This window comes from Ananas comosus, linkage group 8, assembly GCF_001540865.1.
Source record: "Ananas comosus cultivar F153 linkage group 8, ASM154086v1, whole genome shotgun sequence".
NCBI lineage: Eukaryota > Viridiplantae > Streptophyta > Magnoliopsida > Poales > Bromeliaceae > Ananas > Ananas comosus.
In genome coordinates this window covers 1,311,088-1,337,297 of record NC_033628.1, presented here as the reverse complement: position 1 = coordinate 1,337,297, position 26,210 = coordinate 1,311,088, and the positions used below count along the sequence as shown (strand labels likewise).

The window sequence follows — 26,210 nt, the reverse complement described above, 5'->3', positions numbered from 1 at the left end:
TCACTACTTGCCAAAAGATTAAAAATATATATACGTATGCATAAAAATTCTTTGGATATTTATGTATATATAATATATGCATAAAAATTATATACCTCCACCTCCCCTCAGTCTCATTCGGTATTTTCACCAGATGCTCCAACTTGTGGGGCCTATCTCATGGGCCGCTTCGACAAATGTGTAACATGGCCCAAACAGCCCCATAATACATTTGGACCGTAGCCGAACGGCCCAAATCCTGCAAATTCCCCGCCCTCAAACAAACCCTAAAAACCCAAAAACCCCTCATCGTCTCCCTCCTCCCTCTTCATCACCACCTCCTCCTCGCAACAATGGCGACGTTCCTCTCCTCCTCCTCTCTCCGCCGCCGCCACCTCCTCCTCCGCCTCATCTCTACGACGACGATGACGACGACGCCGACGCCGACGACAACGCTCTCCGCATCCGCCGCGAAGTCCCGGCTCCGGCGCGAGTTCGACCCCGACCGCGCCATCTCGATCCTCTCCTCCGTGTCGGAGCCACCCTCCTCCCACCCCGCCTCCTCCCTCCACGCCCTCTCCCTCGCCGCGCGCCGCCTCTCCCGCTCCCGCCGCTTCGCCGACGCCGCCGCGCTCCTCGACGCGCGCCGCGACCCTGCCCTCAACCCCCTCGCCTCCTCCGAGCCCTACCTCGCCGCCCTCATCTCCTCCTACGGCGCCGCCTCCCTCCCCGACCACGCCCTCGCCGCGTTCCGCGACGTCCCCCGCCTCACCTCCTCCCCCCACTCCCCCCTCTCCTTCAACGCCCTCCTCTCCGCCCTCGTCCGCTCCAAGCGCCATCGCCGCGTCCCCGCCCTCTTCCGCGACCTCTCCGCCGAGCTCCGCATCGTCCCCGACGCCGTCTCCTACGGCATCCTCATCAAGGCCCTCTGCCTCTCCGGCAAAACCCAAAAGGCCTTCGAAACCTTCCAGCAAATGCGCGACGAGAAGAGCATCGCGCCCACCGCCGTGATCTACACCACGCTCATCGATTCTCTCTACAAGGAGGGCAAGGATCGAGAAGCCGACGACCTGTGGAAGGAGATGGCCTTGAGCAGCTGCGCCCCCGATCGCACCGCCTACAATGTGAGGGTCATGCACCGTGCGCTCCATGGGAGGCCGGAGGAGGTTTTGGAGCTCCTTAAAGAGATGGAGAGTGTCGGAGCGAGGCCCGACACCATCTCCTACAACTTCCTCATGACCTGCTACTCCAAAAATGGGCTTTTTGACGAGGCGAAGGAGCTCTACAAGCATCTGGGGGAGAAGGGTTGTGTTCCTAATGCGGCCACCTATAAGACATTGTTGGCATATTTGTGTCAAAATGGGGATTTCGAAGGAGGGTTAGGGGTGTTTAGAGACAGCTTGAGGAGGAATAAAGTGCCGGACTTTAGAACGATGAAGATGCTCGTGGAGGGGCTGGCGAAGGAAGGGAAGGTTGAGGAGGCGAAGGGGGTGATCAAGGTGGTGAAGGAGAAGTTTCCCGACGATTTGGTCGGCGGGTGGAAGAAGCTGGAGAAGGAGCTTGGATTGAGCTCCGAGGACGACGTAACTAATCCGGAGGAAGAGACTGCATAAATCCTGTAATTCGGATCACTGCGCTTTTCCATTGCATGATTCTCAGAGGATTTGAATTGGGGATTAAGGCGCGAGTTGTTCCGACAGATGCGAGGCGACAACTTTTGGTTTAAGAGGTATGGAGACTATGAAGCACTTAAAAGTAGCATCTTTGATGATCAGTCACTTATTTTTAGTCCGAATTTACTGGAGAACCTAAATAAAACTGATGTTATATGTATGTATATTGTACTCCTTGGTGGTCAGTAGAGATGTTTCTATCATAGATACTGTGGTTTTCGTACTTCTACGTCATTCTTATTTAAGGATTCAATCCTTTCTCCCCATGAAATTTCTATAATTGTAATGGAAAGATGTTCTGATGTTCGCAAGGAGGATTTTCTGGTCCTTCAATTTATCAAATATCAGCATTACACAAACCATGGTGTTATTTAGTTTTTAATCACTTCTAATCCATAGTAGGTAAATCATGTATCTTGGAATTGCTTATCACTTGAAGCTTCTCTCCTTGTAATCATGTGGATAAATGTCATGAAGAAGTTTAGTATTCTTATTGTTAAAACATCGACATTGGTGGTTTATTGTGGAAAACTGTAAAAGAGTATATGCATTTGTAGGTAACTATAACTGTTCATTTTCATCTCCTTAGTATCCTACCACTGGATGATGAATACAGTTGCACTTTTTTGTGAGCGAAAGAAAATGTTTTTTATATTCGCATCAAGTGCTCGAATATCTTTTCTCGAGTTGATTGGCCTGTTTCCTTAAATTTCTGTCGACAGTACAAGAAAGAATTGAATGCCCTACATGAAACTATGGTAATATCCGAGAGAAGATGAAGATATTTTTAGCTCCTTGTAGGCAATAATCACTCTTATCTTTTCCGAGTATCTGAGAAGAAAAATTCAGTATGGTGATATATTCGGAAAAATCTCTGAACCTATTTGTAAAATAGGGATATACAAATGTTGGGAAGTAACTAACAAGTAATGTTACTTCATGGTTGATTGATTTGTAAGAGAATTTGTATTTTGAACGTCATGGATTATTTGCTGGGTGTACAAAGCATGTTTTAGAACTACTATCTACTAAAAAACTACACGCACGCAAGAGACTCTGAAACCTCACCTATTCTCCACCAACCACTCCATAGCCATTTTTATTCACGCCTAAATCTCTTTCAACCAAACAATCTCCTGTACATTACACTCCCTCCATATTTAAACCCCCAAAGCACGAGGGCGATGAAGCTCTATAACCAAGTCAAACGCCGAAAACATTGTTTTTGTGTTAAGCGCTACTAAGAGAAGCAAAATGTCTGCGGGACACATGGATCTGAATGGAGGCCGAGAGGAGAGCGGGCCAGGGGGTGCGAGCAGGGGCAAGGCGACGGTGTTGGCCCTCGGCAAGGCCTTCCCCGACCAAGTGCTCCTCCAGGAGCACATCGTCAACAGCTACCTCCACAACACTAACTGTGACGACGCCGCCACGAGGGAGAAGCTCGAACGTCTCTGTAAGCATCCTTTGTTCTAACAAACCTATTATCATGGTAGTAGTTTCACTTTCTCATTAACAGGAGATGTATATAAATAAGCAACAAATTGATGTTTGAGATTATAGAGAAAATTGATAAACCACTCAGATGATTTGAAGATCTGACAGAGTGGATAAAGAATGGAGTAGTTTTTCATTTATATTTCAACTTGAACTTACATAAAACTTAGGAAGCACTTGGCAGAACTAGCAGTAATCTTACAGATATCCTTGATCATGAGCAAAAAATTTTTTTTCTTTTATAGGCAAGAACACCACCGTGAAGACGAGATATACGGTGATTTCGCAGGAGATCCTTGACAAGTACCCGGAGCTCGCGACAGAGGGCTCCCCGACCATCACGCAGCGCCTCGACATCGCCAACGCTGCCGTGCTCGACATGGCAGCCGCCGCGAGCCTCGCCTGCATCGCCGAGTGGTGCCGCCCTGCTGCCGACATCACCCACGTCGTCTACGTCTCCTCCAGCGAGCTCCGCCTCCCGGGGGGCGACCTCCGCCTCGCCGCGCGCCTCGGCCTCCGCCCCGACGCTGGCCGCGTGGCGCTCTACTTCCATGGCTGCTACGGCGGGGTCACGGGCCTCCGCGTCGCCAAGGACATCGCCGAGAACAACCCAGGGAGCCGCGTCCTCGTGGCCACCTCTGAGACCACCATCCTCGGCTTCCGCCCGCCGAACCCCTCCCGGCCTTACGACCTCGTTGGTGCCGCGCTCTTCGGAGACGGTGCGGCGGCTGCGATCGTCGGCACCGATCCAGTCCCCGGAGTCGAATTCCCCTTCATGGAGCTCGACCATGCGGTCCAGCAGTTCCTCCCCGGCACGCACAACGTGATCGACGGCCGAATCTCGGAGGAAGGGATCTACTTCAAACTAGGGAGGGATCTTCCACAGATGATAGAAAATCACATAGAAAGCTTCTGCAAAGTGCTTATGGAAAAAGCCGGCTTAAAGAAGGGCTTCAACGAGCTGTTCTGGGCGGTTCACCCCGGCGGGCCGGCAATACTGAACCGGGTCGAGAGCAGCCTCGGGCTGAGGCCGGAGAAGCTACAAAGCAGTAGGAGGGCATTGATGGATTACGGAAATGCGAGCAGTAACACTGTGTTTTATGTGATGGATTACATGAGGGAGGAGTTGAAGATGAAGAAGAAGAATGAAGGGGAAGGTGAGGAGTGGGGGCTGGTGTTAGCATTTGGACCTGGGATTACTTTTGAGGGCATTGTAGTTAGGAGTCTACAGTGATAGTAAACTATTGGTCTAGGGTTTTTCGGAGGGAAGTTATGGATTTGAATCTTAGATTTCTAAAGGAATTAGTCTTTGGAGGTAACTTTTTGATTGAACCATCATAGTTCGTTTCGATTGGTCGCCTGTATCTCTAAATGCATTTATCTCTCAACTGCACTATAACTACTACAAAAAATAATTGAAACTTTTCTTTTGTTTCCAGCAGATGTATCTATGTACTACACTTTACACAGGAAGAGCAGAGCTCCACCCAAACTAGATGCAAGTAAACATGCAGCTTCTATATTTTAAAGACAATGTTACACATCTCATCATCTCCTATATACAGAAATTTCTATATTGATGGTAATCTCACAACCTAGCGAGCAAAATAATGAATCTCCAAATGCAGTTTCCAACCATAAGCAACCAAACGAAAAGTTTCCTATGTACAAATTATATGCTTATCTATTTCCACATCATGAATCCAATCATGCCTGTGAACCACAAATTCACTTCCACAGCTTTACATGAAAACAGAATTAACTATTCCTATGCTTGTCGCCTTCGAATAACAGAGCATAATAAATTTGGAAGCAGATGACTAGCTACAGGAAACGCCACACAATTGAAAGAATTACATAAGCTTCAAACTCTGTTAGTGAACTACTGAACTATGTACAAGACCCAAGCTGATAAGTAATTGAAAAGGGCATACATGCATAATTTTATTGATTAATTGGTCTTTTGATGCAGCAACAAAGTATATCGTCAACGATTAACAAAGTCACAAATAGAACAAAAAACACATGTTTTGACAACATAGGCATGTAATTCTAGAAAGAAAAAAAAAACAAAATAATTCTGAAACACCGCGAGAAGAGCTCGAGTCGAAATATCAGCCCTTTGAGGGGCGCTTGGATTGATGTTATTACAAACTGATCGTAGATCAAGTTTAGCCAGAGTAAAAATATTAGATTAGCTGTCACCTACAATGGTACAGAAGAGATCCACCTCGTAGCCATGGAACTCAATTCGTCGCGAAAAGATGTCCCTGCAAAAGTTCCAAATTCATCTTTGTTGAAACAATTCAAGATGCAGTTCATAACTAGGCGGCGGTGGCGGCGGCATATGTCCTCAATATTATCATGATCGACAACTAAACAAATGTTTCTACTCCAACTACGTTTATGATCGAAAAGCATTTGCATCAATCCAAACACCTCGCTAGACGATGTACACAACAAGCATTCGATGATATGAACTTGCGTTTAGTTTCATCCGCTTCATGTGTCATAAACCATCTTCTTGTTCTTCATTTCAAAGCACAAAAGAAGATCTCACCTATTTCCTATTCGTTGGCAATAATTCATTGCCCTGAATCCTCGGTTCCCTTCTCCAAAGAGAGCTCACCTTCAACTTTATCCCAAGCATCCTTCGCGTCGCCTCTAACCACCGCCCTCATCTTCTCTGCGACGTCCCTCGCCTCCTCGACCTTCGACTCCCTCACCAAACCCTCAATCAATCCTTTTGTCACCTCGAAGGGCGGCGCGACCTTCCTGGCCAAGCACTCCCTGCAGATCCCCAGAGCCCCCTCAAAATCCCCCTTCCAAATCAGAGCGCGCAGCAGCGCGACGTACGTGTCGGCATTCGGCGCGACGCCGTCACTCCCGTTCCGCCTCTTCATCGCCTTCATCCTCTTGAAAACCCCAACCGCCGCATCCGCGTCCCCTTCCTTGCAGAAACCCGCAATCAGCGCGTTGAAGGTGCCGAGGTTCGGCCGGATCCCCTTGGCAAGCATCACGTCGAGCAGCTCCTCGGCCTTAAAGCTCTCGCCTTTGGCGCAGAACCGGGCGATCCGGCAGTTGAACGTGACGACGCTCGGCTCGATTCCCCGGCGCGCGATCTCGTGGAGGATCTCGTCGAATTTTTCGTCCAAGTCCTCGTCGCCGGCGCCTTCGCCGCTGTTCTTGAGGTAGGCGGTGAGGAGGGTGTTGTAGGAGACGACGTTGGGGGCGGGGCGGGAGTTGTCGGGGCGGGACATTTCGTCGAGCAGGTTGCGGGCGCCCGCGACGTCGCCGGTCTCGCAGAGGGCGCGGAGGAGGACGTTGTGGGAGGCGACGCCGGGCGGCGGGTGGGCGCGGTCGAAGGCGAGGCGGAGGTCGCGGAAGCGGCGGTTGTGGAGGAAGGCGGAGAGGAGGGCGGAGAGGGCGAGGTCGGAGCGGGGGTGGGGGGGGGGGCGGAGGAAGGCGTCGGCGGCGGCGTCGGGGAGGGAGGCGGAGGAGTAGAGGGAGAGGACGCGGGCGAGGAAGCCCTCGGAGGCGGGGGCGAGCGGCGAGGCGAGGAGCGGGTCGAGGAGGCGCCGCACGAGGTCGGGGCGTCGCGAAAGGCGCGGGAGAGCTTCAGCACGGCGATGGAGAAGAGCGGGCGCTGACGCGTAGAAGCGCGGACGCTGGCCGACGCCGAAGGAAGAGCTCCGCCACGCGCTCCGGGTCGGCCTCGGCGCCGGATCAAAGCATTTGAGCCGCTGCAGAGAAATGTGGCGAAGGAGTAGAAGACCGAAGACGACGAAGAAGACGAAGCTGATGATGCATGATGATGATGAAGAGGGAGGGGAGAGGAGGGGGGAGGGGCGGGAGGGCGGAGAGAGGCGCGCCGGCGGAGGAGATTGGCGGGCGGCGGCCGGCGGAGGAGTGGTTATTTTGTGCGCGAGGAGGAGTTGAAGGGCCATTATTTTTTGGGAAATGGTCCCCGTGAATGAAAGGAAGGGGCGGTTTTTAGGCGCCGTTTTTGATGTGGTGGGGGGTGTCGGCTTAAGATCTTTTAGACCTAGAGTTAGGGTGAATAGTATGTTACAGAGGAGGTGTTTTCCTCGTATTTTTTTACTCTTTGTTTCTAATAAAACTACATTTTAGTAGAGATAATAATAAGATTTAAGGTTGGAAACTGATTTTAGGCTGGAAAATATTAAGCCCTACACAGTGGGGCCGCCAGGTCTTAGGGAACTTATTTTAAGAAAAATAACTTTACGGAAATACTTGGCCAGTAGGATTGTAGTTTTGAAATTATTAAGGATCCAATTGGTATTAAGAATGGTCCAACATTATTTGGTAAAAAAATTTAAACCATGTTGCAAGACCTTCTAATAACTTTCTTATTTACTACAATAACGAAAAAAAAAAATCCCCAAGAAACGGTTGGACAAGGGCTTCTTTGGCTACTTTTGTTCTTTTTCCTTTTCTCCTAGACTTCCATCTCATATTTTATTGGAACGGGAAACATTACAAGATCCTTAACCAAAAAAATAAAAAAAAATAAAAAAACACCCCCAGGTAGTGAGGATAGAGCATTTTTATTTTGGTTTCAATTGGGATTTGGATATCAAATTATTCCCTCCCTTTAGCAGTTTCTCGAAGCATTTCCCCTCCTCCAATGCCGTCCATCTGAAAATATCAACCTGAGTTTTCCATCCGTTAACAAAAGTGTTACATCTCCAACAACGTGTCAAAGTGTTACATGAATACCACTAACACCCAAAAATAGAGAAAAGAAAAGAAAAAGAATTGACGAGTTTTTAAGTCCTATCTATATCTATAATAATAGAGACGAAACCTCGGATGATTATTTTCGTTCTACTACAAATAACGAAATTGCAAGTGTTAATGCTAAAAGCCCGACAAGCTTACTCTCGTTTTGCAGCTGATATCGAACAGTTTTCTACAATAGCGGAAAACAAAAACAACAGATCAATCTACACGAAAAGCTACCTCCAGCCATTGGACCTCCTCGAAGGATCAGTGGAGGTTCTATTTCTCCCATTTGTATCAGGTTTCTCCTTTGAATCGGACTTCTGCTTCTGCTTCCGGATCATGTCATCAGCATATCGGCGCCAAATAGACTCACGATCCTTGCTGGGCAACTTGGAGTACCTTGGGTCGGGCTTCAGAATGCGTTTCGCCTCGCTCCAAGAAGTCAGAACAGTCTTACCATCATCTGCCGGTTGGGCTGCCGCTTCGGGAGTTATGATTTCCGAGAGAAGTGTGCGGTATTCGCGAGCACATCGCTGGACAGAACCCATAGTGCGGTGAGTTTTTTTCCCGTCGCATACAGAAATGCATGAAATATAGAATCCATACCATGTTCTAACATAATCACATAAACATGACGAATGCGGAATTTCAAACTAATACCATCAGAGGAAAAGTTTGATGTTATTGAACTGTTCAGTGTTAAGACTTCTAAAGTTCAGGTACTCATTTCAATAGGCTCTTCTTGCGGTAGAAAACTAGGGCAGAAATAAAGTGGGAATGGTTTAATGAACAGCAAAAAACTCATCGACAGGTATACTTTAATAGCATCCGAGTTTCAGTTTAACTAGTGGTGCTTCTAACATAGTACATTGTGGCGAACAAACACTATAAGCAGATGCATGCTAGTAGTAACAGTTTACCTCGCACAACTCCTTAATATGCTCCCTAAATAACTTCTCTGCATCACCTTGGCCGAGATCTGGATTTGTTGCGCGGCATTGGGGATCCTTCTCTAGCTTTGGCTTGGATTCAGTCCAAGAAGCCTATAGAAAAGAGTAAAACATCAAGGTTTAACAGTACAAAAAGCAATGGTCCAAATGAAAAAGGTTAGTACCAAAATGCAACTTTACAGTGTAAAATCACCTTTGGGTCTTTTATTGCTTCGACAAGTAAAGCTTGATAAGATGCTATAGCCTCCTTCTTCCTAATCTTTAATCTTACTCTCTCCATTTCTTGTTCCTCTCTTTCTTTTCTTTTTCTCGTTTCACGTTCTCTCTCCCTTAATTTCTCCTGAAAAAAATATTTGAAACATTACACAATTTCAAAATCAGGTTTCATGCCCAATATCCTAGAATCAATGCAGTGTCGCCATCATATAACAATTCCATATTAAAACATTAGTAAAGAAATAAATCTTATGAATACCTGTTCATCCATTTTAGATTTGGCAGATCGTTCAGCTTCGTCTTCGGCAGATTTTAGTTCAGTTATATGCTCATTAAATAAAATCTCTCTCTCTTCATGATTTACTGCTTTGTACCGTGGATCATTCCTAAAATTATCTTTCACCTAGCAAAAAGAGCAGTACATTAGAATTAAACTGAACCAGAAATAAAAAAGCCAAAATAGCACACCAAAATGTGTATTTCTTTTCTTTTGAACTACTCTAAATGTCAACCATTTGGTCCAAATTCCAACTGATGGCAACAACATCACAGAGACAAATAGAGAAACCAAATTACCTCCAAATATCTATGACATAATCTATGAGAGTAAATATAATAAGCTAGGAGATATTTGTTCAAAAAAACTCAGTAACTCACCTTGGACCACCGGCTATTCAAAGTTATGTCTCCACTTTCCTGAAGCATTGACTTGAAGCTAGTAATAGTAGCCATCCGTATTGCTTTAAAATTCTCGTCAGCAGCCTTTACCCTACACAACACCGTGAATATATAGTGAAGATTGGTAAGACGAAACTTAAGAGAAACAAGTGCCAAAAAAAAAAGGAAAAAAAACAGAATGGGAGATTAAGCCTACTTCTCATTGAAAAGAAGCTCCCGTTCCTTCCGATCTAAGGCCTCAAATCGTGGATCACTGCCCCATTTTCTTTTAAATGTCCGGTAGTCAGTTTTGTGATCAATATCCTGAAATGAATCCATTACTACTACCATCACATGCTATAACCCACTTTAATATTATATATACATATAGAACTAGGCTGGAATACTATCAATAGCACCAAGCTATTGATGCTATTAGTTTTCGGCCCTTGAATGAAAAAATATACGATTAGAATGATATGGGCCTCCTAGGGTTGAGTGAGTTATTGGTTGAATAGTATAATCTAATGGGTAAAAATAGTCAAAGGGTTAAATCTAACGGCGGAAAACTCGGTAGCACCAAGCACTTGGTACTATCGATAGTATCCCAGCCGGACTATATATATATATATATATATAGTTCTTTTAAAAACACCAAGCACTTGGTGCTTGTAAGTTTTCCGTAGTTACATCTACCGCTTTGACCATTTTCATCTGTTAGATCATACTATTCAACCAACTACCTACTCAACCCTAAGGGACCATTATCATCCTAACTGCATATCCCTTAATCTAAGGGCCGAAAACCTACAAGCACCAATGACTTTGTGCTTTTAAAAGCATAGAAGCTCGACTATATATATATATATATATATATTACATAAACTCCTCCAACTGGTTAAATTTGCCCAGATTAGAGTAGAAATCCAAGGATTCATTTTCTCTACAAACAAAAATAAAAAAAAAAAGAAGAGATCAAGGAATTCAGCATTAAACCTCTGAGGCTTCTTCTAGTAATTGTTTAAATGCCTCCATTGCAGCCTTTTGAGCGGCTCTTTTTTCTTTGCGCTCCTCTTCAGCACGTGTCCGAACATAATGCTCAAAGATAGCCCGCCTAGCGGAATAACTAGGAATAGCCTGCAAAAGAGGAGCTATTTATGATTTAACTCATAGGATTCAAAGTCCTGTAAATATCAGGAACACCCAAAAAAGGGAGGAAAAAAAGAAAAACCAAACAGGAAATTATGCTTGCCATGCTAGGACAAATCAATGACAAATTAAAACTTCCCTATTAAAGCGAAGAAGCTAGCATGGCAAGAAGGGAAAGATAAAGAACAAAAAAATTTCTTCTCACAAAGTGAGCATATACATGGATCTGACAAACCTGAAACATAGTGTTACAGGTGTAGCGCAGGACGAAAATTTATAATCTTTAGAGTCAACAAACCTTAAAGCGTGGATCAAACACTATCTTCGGCAGCTCTTTCTCCCACTTTGAAAATGGTGCCACTCCTCGTTCTTTGAGCATCTCCTGCAAAATTGCACGCATCAATCTCAGATTTCAGACTATGCAATAAATATCAGATCAAAAGACCCGATTTCTTAAGTTTAGCATGCCAAGCTATGGCCGTATTTTTTGAACTAAGAACAAGAAAAATGATTTAGTTAAAAAAAGGCACAAAAGCACCACTGCAAGTAAGCAGGCAAAAAATTTTCTTAGATAAGTCATCTCTTTCAACAGAGACATCGAACTGACCGAGCATAGAGGCAATATCTTTGAACTTCACACAAGACATCCAAAGAACTATGAAGGGGAAAAAAAAAACACTACCTTGAACTGAATAATGCATTCCTCTTTAGTCGGTCCGCTTTCCTCATCATCTGAATCAGATGAGGACTCCGACATAAGTCCATCCCCATCAGTACCTCTCGGCTTATCCTTGTTATTAGAAACTTGCTGTCCCTTAGCTGCAGCCTCAACTGCTTTTGAGCCATTCAAATCAGATGTACCAGACCCCACAGCCGGAGGAGGTGTGGTGCCGGGAGTGCCAGCATCCTGAAGCTTCTTTTTGATCAGATCCAATGCTGACGACGAAACTGGTGTACCTGACGTCCTCAGAGACACTGAATCACGGCCACCTGTCAGCGCAGCAGGAGCGCTCGCACTGACAGTCGCAGACCCTTTATCTGGTAATAAGCCAGAGTTTTGCAGTTGGGTCACATTTTCTTTGAGGGAATCATTCTCTTGATTTTTTTTCAGCTCTGCTATCTCTGGTGGGAGTTGCCAGCAACTAACCTGGATTAAAAAAATGCAAAATCTTAGACACATTAAAGATACAGCAAATCATGCTTTTGCTTTGTAATCAACATCACTTAACAAAGGAAACGCACTTAAAAATTAGAATTTTATGTCATCATAAAGCAAATACTTGAGACATCTTTTCAATAACCAAACAGCAGAGATCGAGATTATCATTAGCACCAAAGTACAAAAGTAACCACAGGGGATAACATTATAACAAGACGAATTATAAGTACGGTGCTTGAATCTCCACCAGAAATATTTTGTTTTACTTCCATATAAAGCGGTATATCTGCAAATTATACAACAGCACCAAATAATTAATTCATAATTCACACCCAGCTTATTAGGCCATCTCCACTATTTTTGACAAGAAACCACTCTCCACATGACTCATGAGTGCTCTATAGAACTCACTACAGTAGAAGCCACTGATGCTAATTGAATAAGGGAACCCAATTTACTACAGCCACACCTCAAGAAAATACTGACACAATTTTCAGGTAAATTGGTACACCAAAGCATCTATCAGACAAAAAAAAAGAGGAATGTTTTATTTTTATTTTAACTTGCCCTCCTGCCATACTTTAATATTCAATCAACACAGATCTCAACCTTCACATCAGCAACCAAATCTTAAGTATACTTTGCTTCAGTATAGCCCAGCGATATAAACACATAATTTCATATTAAGGATACTTAATCTTATCTACTGAAACCATGCCACATTTAGAACATTAGTGCCTACTAAAAGATAGAGTGGAATTTGCTCAGGAAGCAAGACAAATACATGCATATTTCTCCACATCCAAACAGTCACATTGATATGAAAACTAAGACTAGAAGCTTACACTCCAACACTGGGACACTCAATGATAATGCTTGCAAGAACAAAGACAATTCAACTATTGAGAACATTGTTTCTAACTACTCTACATTTGCAACAATCATCAATATTATGACAAACAAATCTCTTTCCATGCATAGCAATTTATAGTTCAAACACAAACTACCTTGTTCTTGGCATCATAATAGTACTTCTTTCCATCATTAGTGGTCACTAAGGTCCAATCAGTTCCAGGCAGCTTCTCCCTGAACAAGATAAAAAATGATTTAATTGTAGAATTGTGCCTCTTGCAACATAAATAGTGCGTACCAACATATATGTACACCTTTTCTAGGCACATAAAACAATGACTGGAATTATCAAAGTTAACATCAGACTATCAAGTTTTAAGTTAACATGTAGAAGGTTGCTATATTTGGAAAAAAATAATTCACGCTATAGTTTCTCTTCATATAACAAGAGGGAGTTTACTAAATTCCCATAGTCGATGTCAGATAGTTTCCTAAGAACTTTGGGCACAAAGGTTACCCAAGCTCAAAAACAAAGCTACAAAGATTTAAAAAAAAAAAAAGAGACAATAAAATACTCATAGAGCAGTCTGCTATGATGTGAGTTCAATGCATGTTGAACTCGGAAACAATAAATTGCTAGTACAAACTTTAATCTAATACAGCTGAAAGAAAGAGACAAAAAGCACATTCAGCCAGACATACCACGAAACTGGTACTGACGGTGTTGATACCTTCTCTGGCTGCAGAAGGAAACATAAAAAAGAATCAATCAACCAAATAGCATTACTGAATTTTCAACTAATAAACTACAATATGAGCCATATTACTTGATAAAGTAAATCTTCTGTGCAACTACCTCCCCCTTAAAGCCAGCAGGTTTTTCATAGGTGGATTCTTTCGTTACAGAATTGTAATAATAGACCACACCAGATTCCGTCCTGTGTGCAGTCCATGCATCAGCATCTTCAGTCTTCACAGTTCCTTCTTCTTTGCGAAGATCGCTAGTTTCTTTATCATGATCTGAAAGAACATACAACAGAATAATGAGAAATTTGCAGTCTACTTGCTCCGAAGTAGTTGGTCAAGAGAAATCATCAAATTGTTGCCTGTAGGAGGTGATTTAGTGACCAAAGAATCAGCAATTTGTTGAGATCCTGCACTGGTTGATTTTGGTTCTTCGGAAGAAACATTGGTGGAAACGCCGGGAGGCCAAAAATTATTTAGTGGAGTAGCAGACTGAGGCACACCATGCATCAGTGAAGGAAATAGTGCAGGAGGGCCAATAGCATACGGTAAGATTGGTGGGCGTTGCAAGCTACCAACTTGTGGAGTATGAACCCAAGGAGGCTGTGAAGGTGGAACAACAGCAGGTGCTGAAGGATAGGTTGGATAAAACTGGTGAACATTCTGTATAACCGGAGTTGGAGAAGTTGAAGTGTGAATCAGAGAAGCAGAAGATGGAACTAAGGGTCTCATAGGAGAAGTCATAGTTGTCGAATGGCTCGTAGTAGTAGAAGAGACTAACGAAGGATTAGGTACAGATGTCCCAGAACTTGATGAAGGCTGGGAAGTTACTGATGTTCCGGATGAACCAGATTCCAAAGCCACAGCACCTGAATTTCCCTGCGATCATCCAAAAAATAGATGAGAAATTTGCATAAAAACCACAACAAAAGCTTTGTTTACACATCGATGCAAAATCTGAAATTAAATGTCTGCTATTTGAAAATGACCTCTTTTGAAAACAATGTTGATTACAAAATAAACATGTCAATTATAAAATCAAATTCCCCTAGGACTTAGATGACTTCATAATTAAAGGCTATCTTTATGTGAATCTACACTTTTAACAGGCACAGATAAAATTGTAGATTTTAGAAGGGATAAATATGTAACACATCAAATTTACATTTTCGAGGAATATAAACGTAAAAGCTCCAAACTAGCTAGGCCTCACTAAATTAATATTCAACATGACTAAACTAGAAGTGAAAAACATACTGTGTTAGAAGGTAATTCTTTCTCAGATGCTTCTACTGGTGCCTGTGGTGAATTGCTGCTGAAAGAAAAGTTACTTGGTTTTGATGGATCTCCTTTTGGCATAGGTACTGGCAACCTAACAGGTGCCGGAGGATTTGGCATGATAGGTCCAGAGAAAATTGTGTTAGGACGAACAGATAGCATTGGAACTGGAGGTTGTGATCGTACAGCAGTATTTTGTGGGACAATGTTTCCACTTTGCAAGTGAGCTTGATTTGCAGCCTGAAAGAGACAGAATGTATAAAGATAAAATGAATCGATCAGAGTGTAGACCTAAAGAATAGGAAATCACAATTTTGAGTCACAAAAAATACAAAGAAATGAGAATTACAGTGTTAAGTTGAAACTGCTGACCAGTAGGCAAACTAGAATTAGCATGCGGGACTACATTATATGAGAAAGAAGGTCTGTTCCCTAAATACTGCCCAGGTACAGGCGGTTGAAGTGCTGCTGGAGGCATTGGAGGAGTCAATCTGAATGCCTGCAATAAAACCAACTCAGATGAGTTAACAAATCAAAACTGTAAAACAGAACATTTGAATAAACGAATGCCTGAAAAAAGAAGGATTAGTTACGAGTATATATATATATATATAGAATTGAGCTCCTATGCTTTTAAAAGTACTAAGTCATTGGTGCTTGTAAGTTTTCGGCCCTTGGATTAAGGGATATGCGGTTAGGATGATGTGGGCCCCTTAGAGTTGAGTGGGTGATTAGTTGAATAGTATAATCTAACGGTAAAAAATTTACAAATACCAAGTGCTTTGTGCTTTTACAAGCACCATAGCCGGACTATATATATATATATATATAAAGGTTTAAAGTGCCGTGGCACGGGGGGGTGCCATTGTCTGCCTGGCACGGTACGGCACCGGCACGCTTCCGTGCCGACACGTGATACGCTTGCGTGCCGATGGATACGCACGACCTCCTACTGGCACGCTTTGGCACGGACTTATTTCAATTTTTTTGGTTCCAATAAGCTCTTATAATGTTATTTTAAAAAATTTAATCAAATAATTATGAATATTTGCTATATATAGCTTACTATATTCATCAATTAACATATTTGTAAACTTTTCTGTATGTAAAGTATAATTATATCTGATGTAGAATAGAAATTTTTACATGTTAGAATTTTTAAAATGCAAAGATATCTTTTTTTCTTTTTTTTGACCATATTACAGTCTTTCTTTTATAAAATACAAAAAATTATTTTAAAAATTATTTTAAAAAATATTTGAAAAAATTATTTTAAAAAGTATTTGAAAAATTATTTTTTTAATAATTTTTTTCAAAAAATAGTAGATCTATCAATAAAATTAAGCAATAAATTATATGACAAATAAATTAAATAAATTTAAGTATCAATTGATTTAATTTAGCTTTTAATTTTATCAGTATTTTCAATCTTTTAGCACAAAAATAAAATTTTATATTTGATGTGGCTCGAATTTGTTTATTGAGTTCGATTTTGTTCTCTTAATTTGCCAAAAAATTTGCAGTGCGACAAATTTTAATAAAATAATTTATGAAGGAAAAATAGATATCTATGATAGAAGCAAAAAGCTCGGACAAATCTTTTGTCCGTATATTGATAAACAAAAAAAATTAAATTACAATTTTTTTGACTTACCTCATAAGTAAATTTCGATTTGCAATGTCATTGGGGAGGGGCGTGGGGTATCTAGAATTGCTATTGGCATACCTCAAAAGAACAAAACAAAAGAGAAAAAAAAACAAAAAGCAAAAAAAAATTAGCATAGTGCCGGCCACGGCACTTGTGCCGTGGCAGCTGCGCTGTGCCGCTCTGTCCATGCGGCACTGCGCTGCGTCCACGCCACGGAGGGGGTCCAAGACCCCCCTGTACCGTGGCCACCTTCTTGTGGCAGGCACGGGGCGGCACTTAACCTATATATATTATATATATATATAAGAGCTAAGGCTCCTATGCTTTCGAAAGTACGGGAGCCCCGTTGTAGCTTGTTTTCGATGATGGGACATCCGATTCAGCGATCGATTTCGTTAACTGATCTACGCTATTGGAACTATCTAGAAACCAAATTTCATAATTTTTGATTTCGTTTGTCTATGTGAACGAGTAGCCTCAAAATGAACGGCTGAAAATGAAAATCTCATAAAAAACAGTGATAAAGGATTCAAATTTAAGTCGGAAGTATTGATCTTGCAACTGATGTTAAGTAAAATTTTCTATTAAATTTCATGTAATTTGGATACTTCTACACCGTTGAACTTAAAAATGTCAACATCGACCGTTAAAATAGTATTTTTTAGACCTTTTGATGCCTTAGTAAATGATGTCAAAAAATCTAAAATTTGGTTTCTAGATAGTTCCAATAGGGTAGATCATACCTAACGAGCCGATCGTCGAAACGAACGTCCTATCATCGAAAACAACTTACAAGCACCGGGTGCTCCGTACTTTCGAAAGTACGGGAGACGGACTATATATATATATATATATATATATATATATATATATATATATATGTAAGTGATATATGAAGTCTGACTGTAATTTCAGTTTCATCCTAATGCTTTCAATTTTGAGAATTTCGCCCCTAAAGTTTTGTTCCGGACAATAATTAAGTCATTCTATAACTGGTCATCTCAAAAGGATGCCACCACTGAAACTCTGAGGATGAAATAGAAACACTGTAAAGCTGCTAGGGTCGCAGTTTAGGTTATTTAATTTCTACTTCACCCAAAAAAGTGTCTTACAGGTGCCGGTGAAGATTGCTGGTTGCTCCCCACTGCAGGGCTCACCCTAGGGAACGCATTGTAAGAAAAAGACGGAGCAGGGACAACATAGCCTGGTGAGCCAGCATATTTAGCTCGAACCGGATCTTGGGATGGGTCATTTGGATTTACAAGAATACCCCTTGGAGCTGCTGGGTTTGCAGCATGAGTTATGGGAGCAATCAGTGTAGTTGATGGAGCAGAATCTTGAGCTGGAGTAGATGCAGTTTGTGTCGCCGTGCTAGAAGTCGGTCCTCCAATAGGCGAAGGTGAGGTTAAGGAGGTTGATACTGAAGGTGGCAGAGTAGAATTTTGTCCTCCAATAGGTGATTCTACAATTTGAGATATTGGTGTCTCAGTGGAAGCTGAAGATTGTTCCTCCTGTGAAAGTCGTGCCGATGTTGACATATCTTACCTGTGGAGGTGATATATAGAGGTGTAAGGACGCGTCATATCCATAATCTCTTATCTAGTGTTTTTTAAAAAAAAAAATGGGGTTGTGTAATTGCAATATGTTACATATAAAGCAGTATCTATGCAATATTTACATTATAAAAGACATAGCTAAAAAATATCAACTTTCAGAAGCACAGGTACAGCATTTGAAAAATGAATACTTTATTATTATGGCTTTGTGTCACTTAATGTGCCATTGATATCAACTCTACAGGCGTTAGGATTTAAACTGGGAAATGTTAATTTCGTTTCTCCACAGGCAAAATTAAAAAGGCATGCAAAGAATAGCAAAATTAAGCTAAAAAAGGGGCTCTGATTATACAGAATGTAAAATATACAATTTTTAAAGCAAAAAATTATGAATATGAAGCACAATACCAGCTATCAAATAAGACCAAAATCTATTATAGCCTACAATGCATCAGTACTGCACAGATGTATAACAATATCATAAATAACTAGTTTTTGCAAACAAATTTGGAATAGCTTTTCTCTTCCTTAACTTGTTCCAAGCGCCGCATTTAAATTTTTGAATAATCCACACGAAAAAGTCCTAAATCAGATAGTGATTTTATTGCCAACTACTGTCGATTTCAATCCAAAAAAAGACTAAAAAATAAAATAAAATCATAGAAAAGAACAAGAAATCGATCGAAATGACATTTGAGGAGCCACTACCTTTCGATTATTCGCCTCGTAGGGCCGAGGCTCTGATCGATCTAGGATTACCGAAGCTAGGGTTCTGTTTCGCCTTTAAGGGTTTTTGGGGTTCCGGGAGGGGTTTTTCGCGGGGTCGATGCGGATTCTAGGGTTTGCTCTGAACCCTAACGGAAGGAAAGGAGACGAGAGACGAGGGTGAAAAGCCGAAAATGAGAGATTTCTCGGAGCTCCGCCTTCCGGTGAAAGTGATTACTAGGCCTTGGTTTGGGCCCACTTACTGGGCCCGGTCGGCCTAGTTCCAACCTTAGCCCACGAACCACTTGGACCGGATATTGGTCCAAGAATAACATTTAAAATTAGAAAAATTGCTAAAAAATCCCTGTAATTTAAAATGATTCGCTTAGTACGGAGAATAACGTACCGCTTTCAATTCCAAAGAGACTGTGCTAAAAGCATAAAGAAATTTTTTTTTTTCTTGTTGGTAATTTAAAATTTACCCTTAATTATTACTTCCGAATTTGCCTTTTTAAGTAAGTCCCTTATTTCTAGTTTCTAGTGCGGATTCTATATAGGATTTGTTAATATTCCATTTGCAAAATCTGAGTTACCTTAGAAGATATATATGTATCCATGATACCTAATATTATTCCTCTCTCAGTTACTCTATTTTTTTAAGAGCTCAATGGACTCCAACAACGCCGACACCGCACGTAAGTTTCAGCGTCTAAGCATCTCCAATCATGACAGAGTCGTCCGGCATGCACCAGTGCCTGCTACGGATCGAAATACTCTTTGAAACCAAGCGGCGGCAGCAGCAGCAGACAGAGAGCTCAATGAATTCCGACACCACTGACACCGCGTGCAAGTCTCAGCAATCAAGTATCTCCGATCGTGACAGACCCGTCCAATAGGCGCGGGTGACCCCCTAAAAAGTGGGGCGTCATAGAACAGCATGATGTCCCTTTCCTCTTGAAAATCCAGAGAGCATAATTAGATAGTACACTTCTCAAGCAAAAGGAGAATGGTTAAACAACAAAATTGACAATATTAATACAAACTCTAACCTCTCATCTAGCACGAGTTTCAAACTTACAATTCCCTCACTGCTTAAATTTGTCAAGTGTCTACAAACATGACAGAGTAAATACACTTCAGCTTTCCGGCCAATCTAAGTGTTCGATCGGATGGTCGCTTAAATGCCACGATCCTCCATTCAACTCATCAAACAGTTGGTCGTATGCCCAACCAGAGTAACCTAGAAAAAACCAGAAATCATCAACAGATCGATCTCCCAACTTTATCTGTCTTATTACCGAGCTCGTAGCCACCGGATTGCCGAAATAAACTCCCTGTATTACATCCACATACCCCTCGAAAGCTTTTCGGGCCATACTAACAAGAGGAAAGCTTTGGAGAGTGACAGGGCCTCCATAGAAAAGGGGTGCTTGCTTTAGAGGTGCTATCTCATTGAATTGATCCTTAAATATGTCCCATTTTAAAGGCTTATTGATGATCAAGCCTTGAAAGCCATCTTGTGGGTCAGCTGATACAATGAGGATTGTTGAGTTGTCGAATGGGACGGCATTCACAAGCTTATCGGTGGCAGTAAGGATGGAGCCCACAACAATAGGTTCTCTCTCATAATGCAAGCGACTGCTATCCTGTCCGACTGCTATACCAGCTTCACTGTAATCGAGCGCTTGCACTGTCAAAGATGCATCATGTAAATTTGATCTTTCCTCATTTTGTTCTCTAGCATGAGTCCACAAGAATCCTGCCACAGAAAAAAAAAAAATTTATTCCATTAAGGTAGTATTTACAGAGAGAAAAAATATAACTAAGACGATTCACGGCATAGTTAGTGCAAAGAGACACCAGCTAAGAGACATTTGCTTCTGGTTATGTCTTACAAAGTGAAAACCGAAAGACTTAAAAGAGTAATACGATATCTACCTTTATGCTTAGTCAGATAGTGAGAATTGCTTCCATGAGATTCCAAGAATTCCATAATGTTGATGACTGACATGTCACCTTCGTAAAAAATGCCAGTTTTATTCTCTGCTGGATAAAGCACTAATGTTGGGTAAAGTTCCTGCATGTTTCAAGTTAGAAAAGTATACACAATTAAAAAAGCAAATGCGTGTTCATACAGAACGGCCAATGGAGCACTCCCCCAGATAAAAGTAAAAGATTAGCAGGAGATCTTAACAGTTTCACCATTTGAGAATTGGAAGTTAGAACGTTCATGATCTGAAGGAAAGATGAACTAGATGATGGTATCATGCTAACATTTTTATACACTGATTAGAACTGTTACCTTCCCCATAGGCCTTAAGAATGAAGAACAGTCATTCAGTGTGCAATCCATCAAGTATACAATTGGTGGACTACTTAGGAGAGATTCTCCACTATTATCTGCGAGACAAAAAAAGTAAACCCAGGTCACTAAAACACACCCACGTGCCTTTTGAGAGATCATATACCTAAAAATATAAAATATGACTACCTTCAAAATGCAAAGGATCAATGTTCTTTGCATGAACGGCGGACACGGTCATATAGTTCTTAAAAGCCCGGTATACTTCACGCACAACAAGCTCCATGCGCTGGCAAAATCCGCACCAAGAATTGCTGAAAAGCACCAAAATATCATTCGTCCAAGCAGATGTAAAATTTTCAGAGTCTGAAGATACTCCTTTTTCAAATTTGCAGGCTCTAATTCCAATAACTAGTTCACAAAATGTGTTTGCCGTCACTCGAGGTACAGCATAGGCCTCATGGAAATCCAGATTTACAAATGGTGGCCTTGGGAATTCCTTTGTAGTTGTAATAGATGAAGCGGAACGTTGATACGGAGAGAGACTTCGGTTCAGAAATTTGTCTACAAAATTAACTACCGAAGAGTAGCTGATTTCTGTTTCCTCAGGAAAAACATAATGCTCTTGAAAAATTGGATCAAGTATTACCAGAGAAGGAACACTAGATCGAGCAGTTAGAGATCTCAGCAGCCGATACCCAGCATCAATCACAAAAACAGAACCTAGAAAAGGTCCAAACTCATTATTCAGCCCATCCAAATTTCTCACTAATGTAGATCTAAATTCTTCTAAGCCCTCATCAGAAAAACTTGGGGAAGTAGAGATCGAATTTACTGCAGCTTCCTTGGGTGTATCTAGGTTGCCCTCCACACTGCCAACATGATGCTCTTTAATGTCTTCCTCAAAATTATGCAGTTCTTCCCCAAGTTGAAACTCATTAGCTTTTGTGCTCTCGAAATCACTTATCTCAATTTCCCTTACCTCATTACCTACTGTATCTGCAAGTTTGTCGTCATTACCAGGGACTTCTTGAATTTGATGAGGATTATCTTCCAGATCTTTAACATCAGATTTTTTGTCCTCTACCACTCCAGTTTTGTCAGTTGCATCGAAAAGATCATTATCTTTCATACGAATAAAGCCAGCGGAAGTTTCGTAGAGAATATTAGAAATTAAATCAGTTTCCGTATCTTGAGTTTTATCGATGGTGTCTTTTTTATCACTATCCGTTGTACTCATATTGTTATCAAAATTCTCGCCAAGAATTGCAGGAGTTTGATCCTTTAAACTGGTAACTGCACCCTCGATCACAACCTCTGACTCACCATTTCCCTCATAAGCTCGCAAGGAATCCACCACCCGAACTTCAAAATCTTCGGATAACAGCTGAAAGCCAACTTCCTTTGCTAGTAAACTAATTCTGGTCTGCTTTTCTGTATGTGCAGATTTTGTTTGCTGAAGCAATTGTGCCACAATATCAAACAAAGTATTGCCTTGGTGATCATTGTCGCTGTTTTTTACTGAAATTCTTTCACCATTATCAACAACCATTACAGCCATATTATCCCTTATTTTCATTATCTTAGGGACAAGAGAATCCAATCCGGTCTTACTTTTACTACTACTTCCACGAGGAGCTCGAAGAGGAATCTCAGAGCTATTGTTGTGTAGTCCTTCAAACATTCGGTAAGATAGCTGATTTTGCCGTGCAAACTTTCTGAGAACCTCAAGAGATAACTTGCTTTCTCCTCTTACTATAGATGATTCTGATGACCTATCAACAAATAGAACTATTGAAGGCCTGTTTGCCGGAAAAGTAGCATCAATGTTGTGCCCATCAACCTCAAGCTACAATAAGAAACAAAACAGTTTAAGAATTAAAAACTAAAATTAGTTAGAATATAATATAATTTGTAGGTAAAAAGCTAATTAAGAAACTGAAAAGGCTACCTCCTTGACGAGAGGATGATGACTTTGCAAGACAGTTCTAATCTGGTCTCCTTCTTTAACTATGATTGAACAGTTGGGGCATCCTGAAAAATGTACCATAAGTAGCCACATCTCTTGGCTGTCGATGCCCAATAAAGGTAACAATGATCTTTCAGACACCAAACCATATCTCTGCCTCTCAGGGGGCAAAAAATATTCTCTTGCAAGAGCTACAAACTTTGTATAGAAAGACTCAAACAACTTAAACTCTTCCATCATACATGTCATTCCAGTATCGGCCTCTCTATTCTCAATTTGCTGTGAGACACTTTGATTTGCCAAAGCAAATCCACCCTCCCAGGGAGAACCAATTACCTGAGCTTCAGCCCCAAAATTTAGTTCTTCATTTTCCACAACCTGTTTTTGATCCCAAATAAATTCATAACCAGGATTTCTTGCCACCTGATGGATTTTTATTAACTTCTGATCAAAAAAAGAACCAAAAGTAGTTCATTAGAAAGTACAAGAAACCTTCTCGTCAATGCTGACTTCTGGTCTCCCATCTGATTCCATGTTGACTTCTCCAGTGATGTAAGCTGCAGAATATGAGCATATAAAGATTCTAAATTCAAGAATCTAGTTTAGAATATATCATTAGTTAAATGCACATCATAGACAAACAAAGATCTAGAAGTGGCTCAAGTTTCGAACAATTAAGAGGCTGTAACTTATGAATCTGAATTTTCCATATAAACATGTTCCTACATTCACTAGACAGAATCATAGCGAAATGCATGATACAAAACAATTTTATGGCAGTGATCCTTCTTATGCATCAACAATACAAAAACAGAAACCTAGACAGTAGTCGAGGAGCTTCTATCCTTTGACGGCTCAACATAAATAAGCATATCTTACCTGGCAGAACCTTGAATGTAGGTGTTATTTCACAAGTACAAAAAGCACCTGATAAGTAACCTGTCTGTGAAGTTGACCCTACAGAACCTAATAAGGAAGGCTTACCCACTAAATGATAAAAGAAAGTTTCATAATACCAGCTTTCTTGATTGAGATTCAATAATGCAAATTCCTGATTAATTGGCAACTCTCAAATAGACTCCATTTGGATATCTACAAAAATGAAAAAAAAGAAAGCAAAGGGTTGTCAAAAATAATAGGAGATGACAAACCATTTAACGACTTATTGTTTGATGCTGAGGAACTCTCATATGCTCCATCTTTACTTTTCTGCATCAATTTGGCAGTCCACCCGCAGAAATCCAGCAGAAGTACAGATTTATCGGTTGACTGGAGAAAATTCTCAAGCTCTTCCCGAGTACGCAGGGGCTTCAAAGGGATTTCATCATGTTTAAGTGACATAATATGATACACGGAAGATAATATATTTTGTGCACGGAGCCTCCCGCCATACTTGTATGAAGTAGAATGATGATAGTAAAACAGACTTATTCCCTCAGCAGCACCAAGAACATCTGCTAGCATCTTCTCAGAATTTCTATAAACAATCATCAACTTTAGAGGACCGAACTCCAGCCCATTAATAGCGACTAGATGCTTTATTTCGTCCATTAGGGAACGTGACTCTCCAGACCCTGTAGATAAGTAACAGCTCCAAGGCTCGGAAAATGGGAAACGAAATGACACTCAAACACATTAAGACATACTAAGCTAGCCATGCAAGGTAAAGAAGAGGATCCGGCAGATTAAAAAAGTCGACAATTCGGAAGTATTTCTACACCCATTGCAGACCATCCTCCCTGATAAAAATTCATGCTCTTTTCCAAATTTAAATTGTCCATAATAGTTGCATTACTGATGAACTCTTTGTTCTAACTTCACGAAGAGGATAAACAAACTAATTCAGTAATTATAGACAAAATTGAAGTGATTGCAACATCTATTGGTTTTCTTCAGAAGTATTTAACCAGACAAGTTTATCTTGGATTAGGACATTATATGAAATGCTCTTAATTTTCATTCTGTTTTTTCAGTGAAGCTATTCTGTAACTATGAAACACAACTAATTCCTCAACAAATTACACAAAAGATCATGATTACAGCTGAGATATTGCTTAATCTTCTAAATCAGCTTAGCATAAGGCACCAACGCAGCTGAGAAGTGTACCTAAGAGATTGACACCATCCTTCTTTCCCACACCAAACCCTAATTTCGGGAACAAGAATAAATGTACAAAAAAAAAAAAGCCAAATCCAGCTTCGGTGGCATCTATAATCGCATTCAAATCAATCAAAAGGCACAATTGTCGTAACCAGGCATATCAATCAAAACGAAACAAGATCCGACCTCTCTCATATATCGGCACCAAAAACAGCTCCGAACAAAACCTTTGTTGAACCCTCCCTAAAACTTAAATTTTACATAGATCAAACAAGGAAACGGGAACTACTTACAGGGGACGGTGACCATGAGGAGGACGTTGGGATGGAGACGGATCTGGGAAGAGTAGTTCCTCTTGGTGAGGGTTTCCCACTCCGGCCTCGACTCCGGCGGCGCCGCCGCCTTCGCGGCGGCGGCGGCGGCGGCGGAGGTGGCCACCGATGGTGAGAGGAGGAGGAGAAGCGACCACGAGATCGCGGCGAGGGTTAGGTTTAGCGACCCCATCATCGTTCCCCCCACCCTCTATCGCCGCGGGAGGAGCGTCGCGGTGGCGCTTTCCCTCTTTTGGCGAGGTGTCGTTTGGTTCGTTCGGATCGAGTCTCGACGGGGTCAACGTGGGCCGGGGTATCGCTCCGGGTTCGGAACTTCGGTTTCGACGAGTCAACCCTGTGTTGATGACGTGACCTCGGGATTTACCTTTCTAGGGCCAATCGGGTCTAAACTACTGAATCCGACAAGGCGCTACAACTAAATCCGTTCTACTCTAATCTAGCGTTCTCGGATTCGGGTGAGATAGCGGGCGACACGGATTCGAGCCCAACAAGTCTTTCGGTAATTCGGGCCCCTTACATAAGGGGTCCAAAAGATTTTGGACCATGCAAGTTGAAAAAAATATAAAAAATATTAGCAAAATTATGTAGCTGTTATAGATTCTCAATAAATGGGAATTATTATATTGTAATACCATCAATTAAAAGTTTTAGCATTCACATAACTAAGGTAGGAATCATAAATGCTCCATTAACAGGAATA

General features: G+C 41.6%; 5 protein-coding genes across 9 annotated transcripts; 2 read left to right on the top strand and 3 right to left on the bottom strand.

Moving 5' to 3' along the window:
• LOC109714525 (pentatricopeptide repeat-containing protein At4g36680, mitochondrial-like) lies at nt 318–2,011 on the top strand. Its single transcript, XM_020239203.1, has one exon. It carries the CDS (start codon nt 333–335, stop codon nt 1,590–1,592), a length of 1,260 nt encoding a protein of 419 aa, XP_020094792.1. The 5' UTR covers nt 318–332; the 3' UTR covers nt 1,593–2,011.
• Nucleotides 2,156–4,582, top strand: LOC109714523 (type III polyketide synthase A). The gene is made up of 2 exons (XM_020239201.1): nt 2,156–3,105; nt 3,392–4,582. Exons 1-2 carry the CDS (start codon nt 2,907–2,909, stop codon nt 4,378–4,380), a joined length of 1,188 nt encoding a protein of 395 aa, XP_020094790.1. The 5' UTR covers nt 2,156–2,906; the 3' UTR covers nt 4,381–4,582.
• On the bottom strand, nt 5,061–7,093 carry LOC109714061 (pentatricopeptide repeat-containing protein At1g11630, mitochondrial-like). Its single transcript, XM_020238467.1, has one exon. The coding sequence runs from the start codon at nt 7,091–7,093 to the stop codon at nt 5,732–5,734; it is 1,362 nt and encodes a 453-aa protein (XP_020094056.1). The 3' UTR covers nt 5,061–5,731.
• Nucleotides 7,805–19,017, bottom strand: LOC109714304 (pre-mRNA-processing protein 40C). 3 transcript variants are annotated; one of them, XM_020238877.1, is made up of 17 exons: nt 18,810–19,017; nt 17,658–18,090; nt 15,247–15,396; nt 14,877–15,137; nt 13,982–14,498; nt 13,732–13,895; nt 13,578–13,615; nt 13,031–13,109; nt 11,547–12,011; nt 11,163–11,246; nt 10,712–10,852; nt 9,933–10,039; nt 9,716–9,827; nt 9,318–9,461; nt 9,036–9,182; nt 8,813–8,935; nt 7,805–8,425 (listed from the first exon to the last, which is right to left on the bottom strand). In XM_020238877.1, exons 2-17 carry the CDS (start codon nt 18,081–18,083, stop codon nt 8,126–8,128), a joined length of 3,258 nt encoding a protein of 1,085 aa, XP_020094466.1. In that variant the 5' UTR covers nt 18,084–18,090; nt 18,810–19,017; the 3' UTR covers nt 7,805–8,125. The 3 variants fall into 3 exon arrangements, with proteins under 3 accessions (XP_020094466.1, XP_020094467.1, XP_020094468.1); XM_020238878.1 differs by having other exon boundaries at nt 13,982–14,491; nt 14,879–15,137; nt 18,810–19,016; XM_020238879.1 differs by lacking the exon at nt 18,810–19,017 and having other exon boundaries at nt 15,270–15,396; nt 17,658–17,791.
• On the bottom strand, nt 19,761–25,781 carry LOC109714303. 3 transcript variants are annotated; one of them, XM_020238873.1, is made up of 8 exons: nt 25,472–25,778; nt 24,229–24,651; nt 23,570–23,634; nt 23,060–23,500; nt 21,298–22,957; nt 21,109–21,206; nt 20,745–20,883; nt 19,761–20,565 (listed from the first exon to the last, which is right to left on the bottom strand). In XM_020238873.1, the coding sequence occupies exons 1-8, from the start codon at nt 25,683–25,685 to the stop codon at nt 19,943–19,945; spliced, it is 3,663 nt and encodes a 1,220-aa protein (XP_020094462.1). In that variant the 5' UTR covers nt 25,686–25,778; the 3' UTR covers nt 19,761–19,942. The 3 variants fall into 3 exon arrangements, with proteins under 3 accessions (XP_020094462.1, XP_020094463.1, XP_020094465.1); XM_020238874.1 differs by having other exon boundaries at nt 23,060–23,455; nt 25,472–25,777; XM_020238876.1 differs by having other exon boundaries at nt 20,423–20,565; nt 20,745–20,864; nt 25,472–25,781.

Bases quoted from the DNA above. Each gene is read 5' to 3' on its own strand.
- LOC109714525 (XM_020239203.1), top strand. From the start codon at position 333: ATGGCGACGTTCCTCTCCTCCTCCTCTCTCCGCCGCCGCCACCTCCTC.
- LOC109714523 (XM_020239201.1), top strand. From the start codon at position 2,907: ATGTCTGCGGGACACATGGATCTGAATGGAGGCCGAGAGGAGAGCGGG. The intron at 3,106-3,391 runs GTAAGCATCCTT...TTTCTTTTATAG, and splicing joins GGAGAAGCTCGAACGTCTCT to GCAAGAACACCACCGTGAAG.
- LOC109714061 (XM_020238467.1), bottom strand. From the start codon at position 7,093: ATGGCCCTTCAACTCCTCCTCGCGCACAAAATAACCACTCCTCCGCCG.
- LOC109714304 (XM_020238877.1), bottom strand. From the start codon at position 18,083: ATGTCAACATCGGCACGACTTTCACAGGAGGAACAATCTTCAGCTTCC. The intron at 14,499-14,876 runs GTATGTTTTTCA...GGATGATCGCAG, and splicing joins AAGAATTACCTTCTAACACA to GGAAATTCAGGTGCTGTGGC. The intron at 8,426-8,812 runs GTAAACTGTTAC...GGTTCTGTCCAG, and splicing joins ATATTAAGGAGTTGTGCGAG to CGATGTGCTCGCGAATACCG.
- LOC109714303 (XM_020238873.1), bottom strand. From the start codon at position 25,685: ATGATGGGGTCGCTAAACCTAACCCTCGCCGCGATCTCGTGGTCGCTT. The intron at 23,501-23,569 runs GTTTCTTGTACT...AAAATCCATCAG, and splicing joins AAGTCAGCATTGACGAGAAG to GTGGCAAGAAATCCTGGTTA. The intron at 22,958-23,059 runs GTAGCCTTTTCA...TTCTTATTGTAG, and splicing joins ATCATCCTCTCGTCAAGGAG to CTTGAGGTTGATGGGCACAA.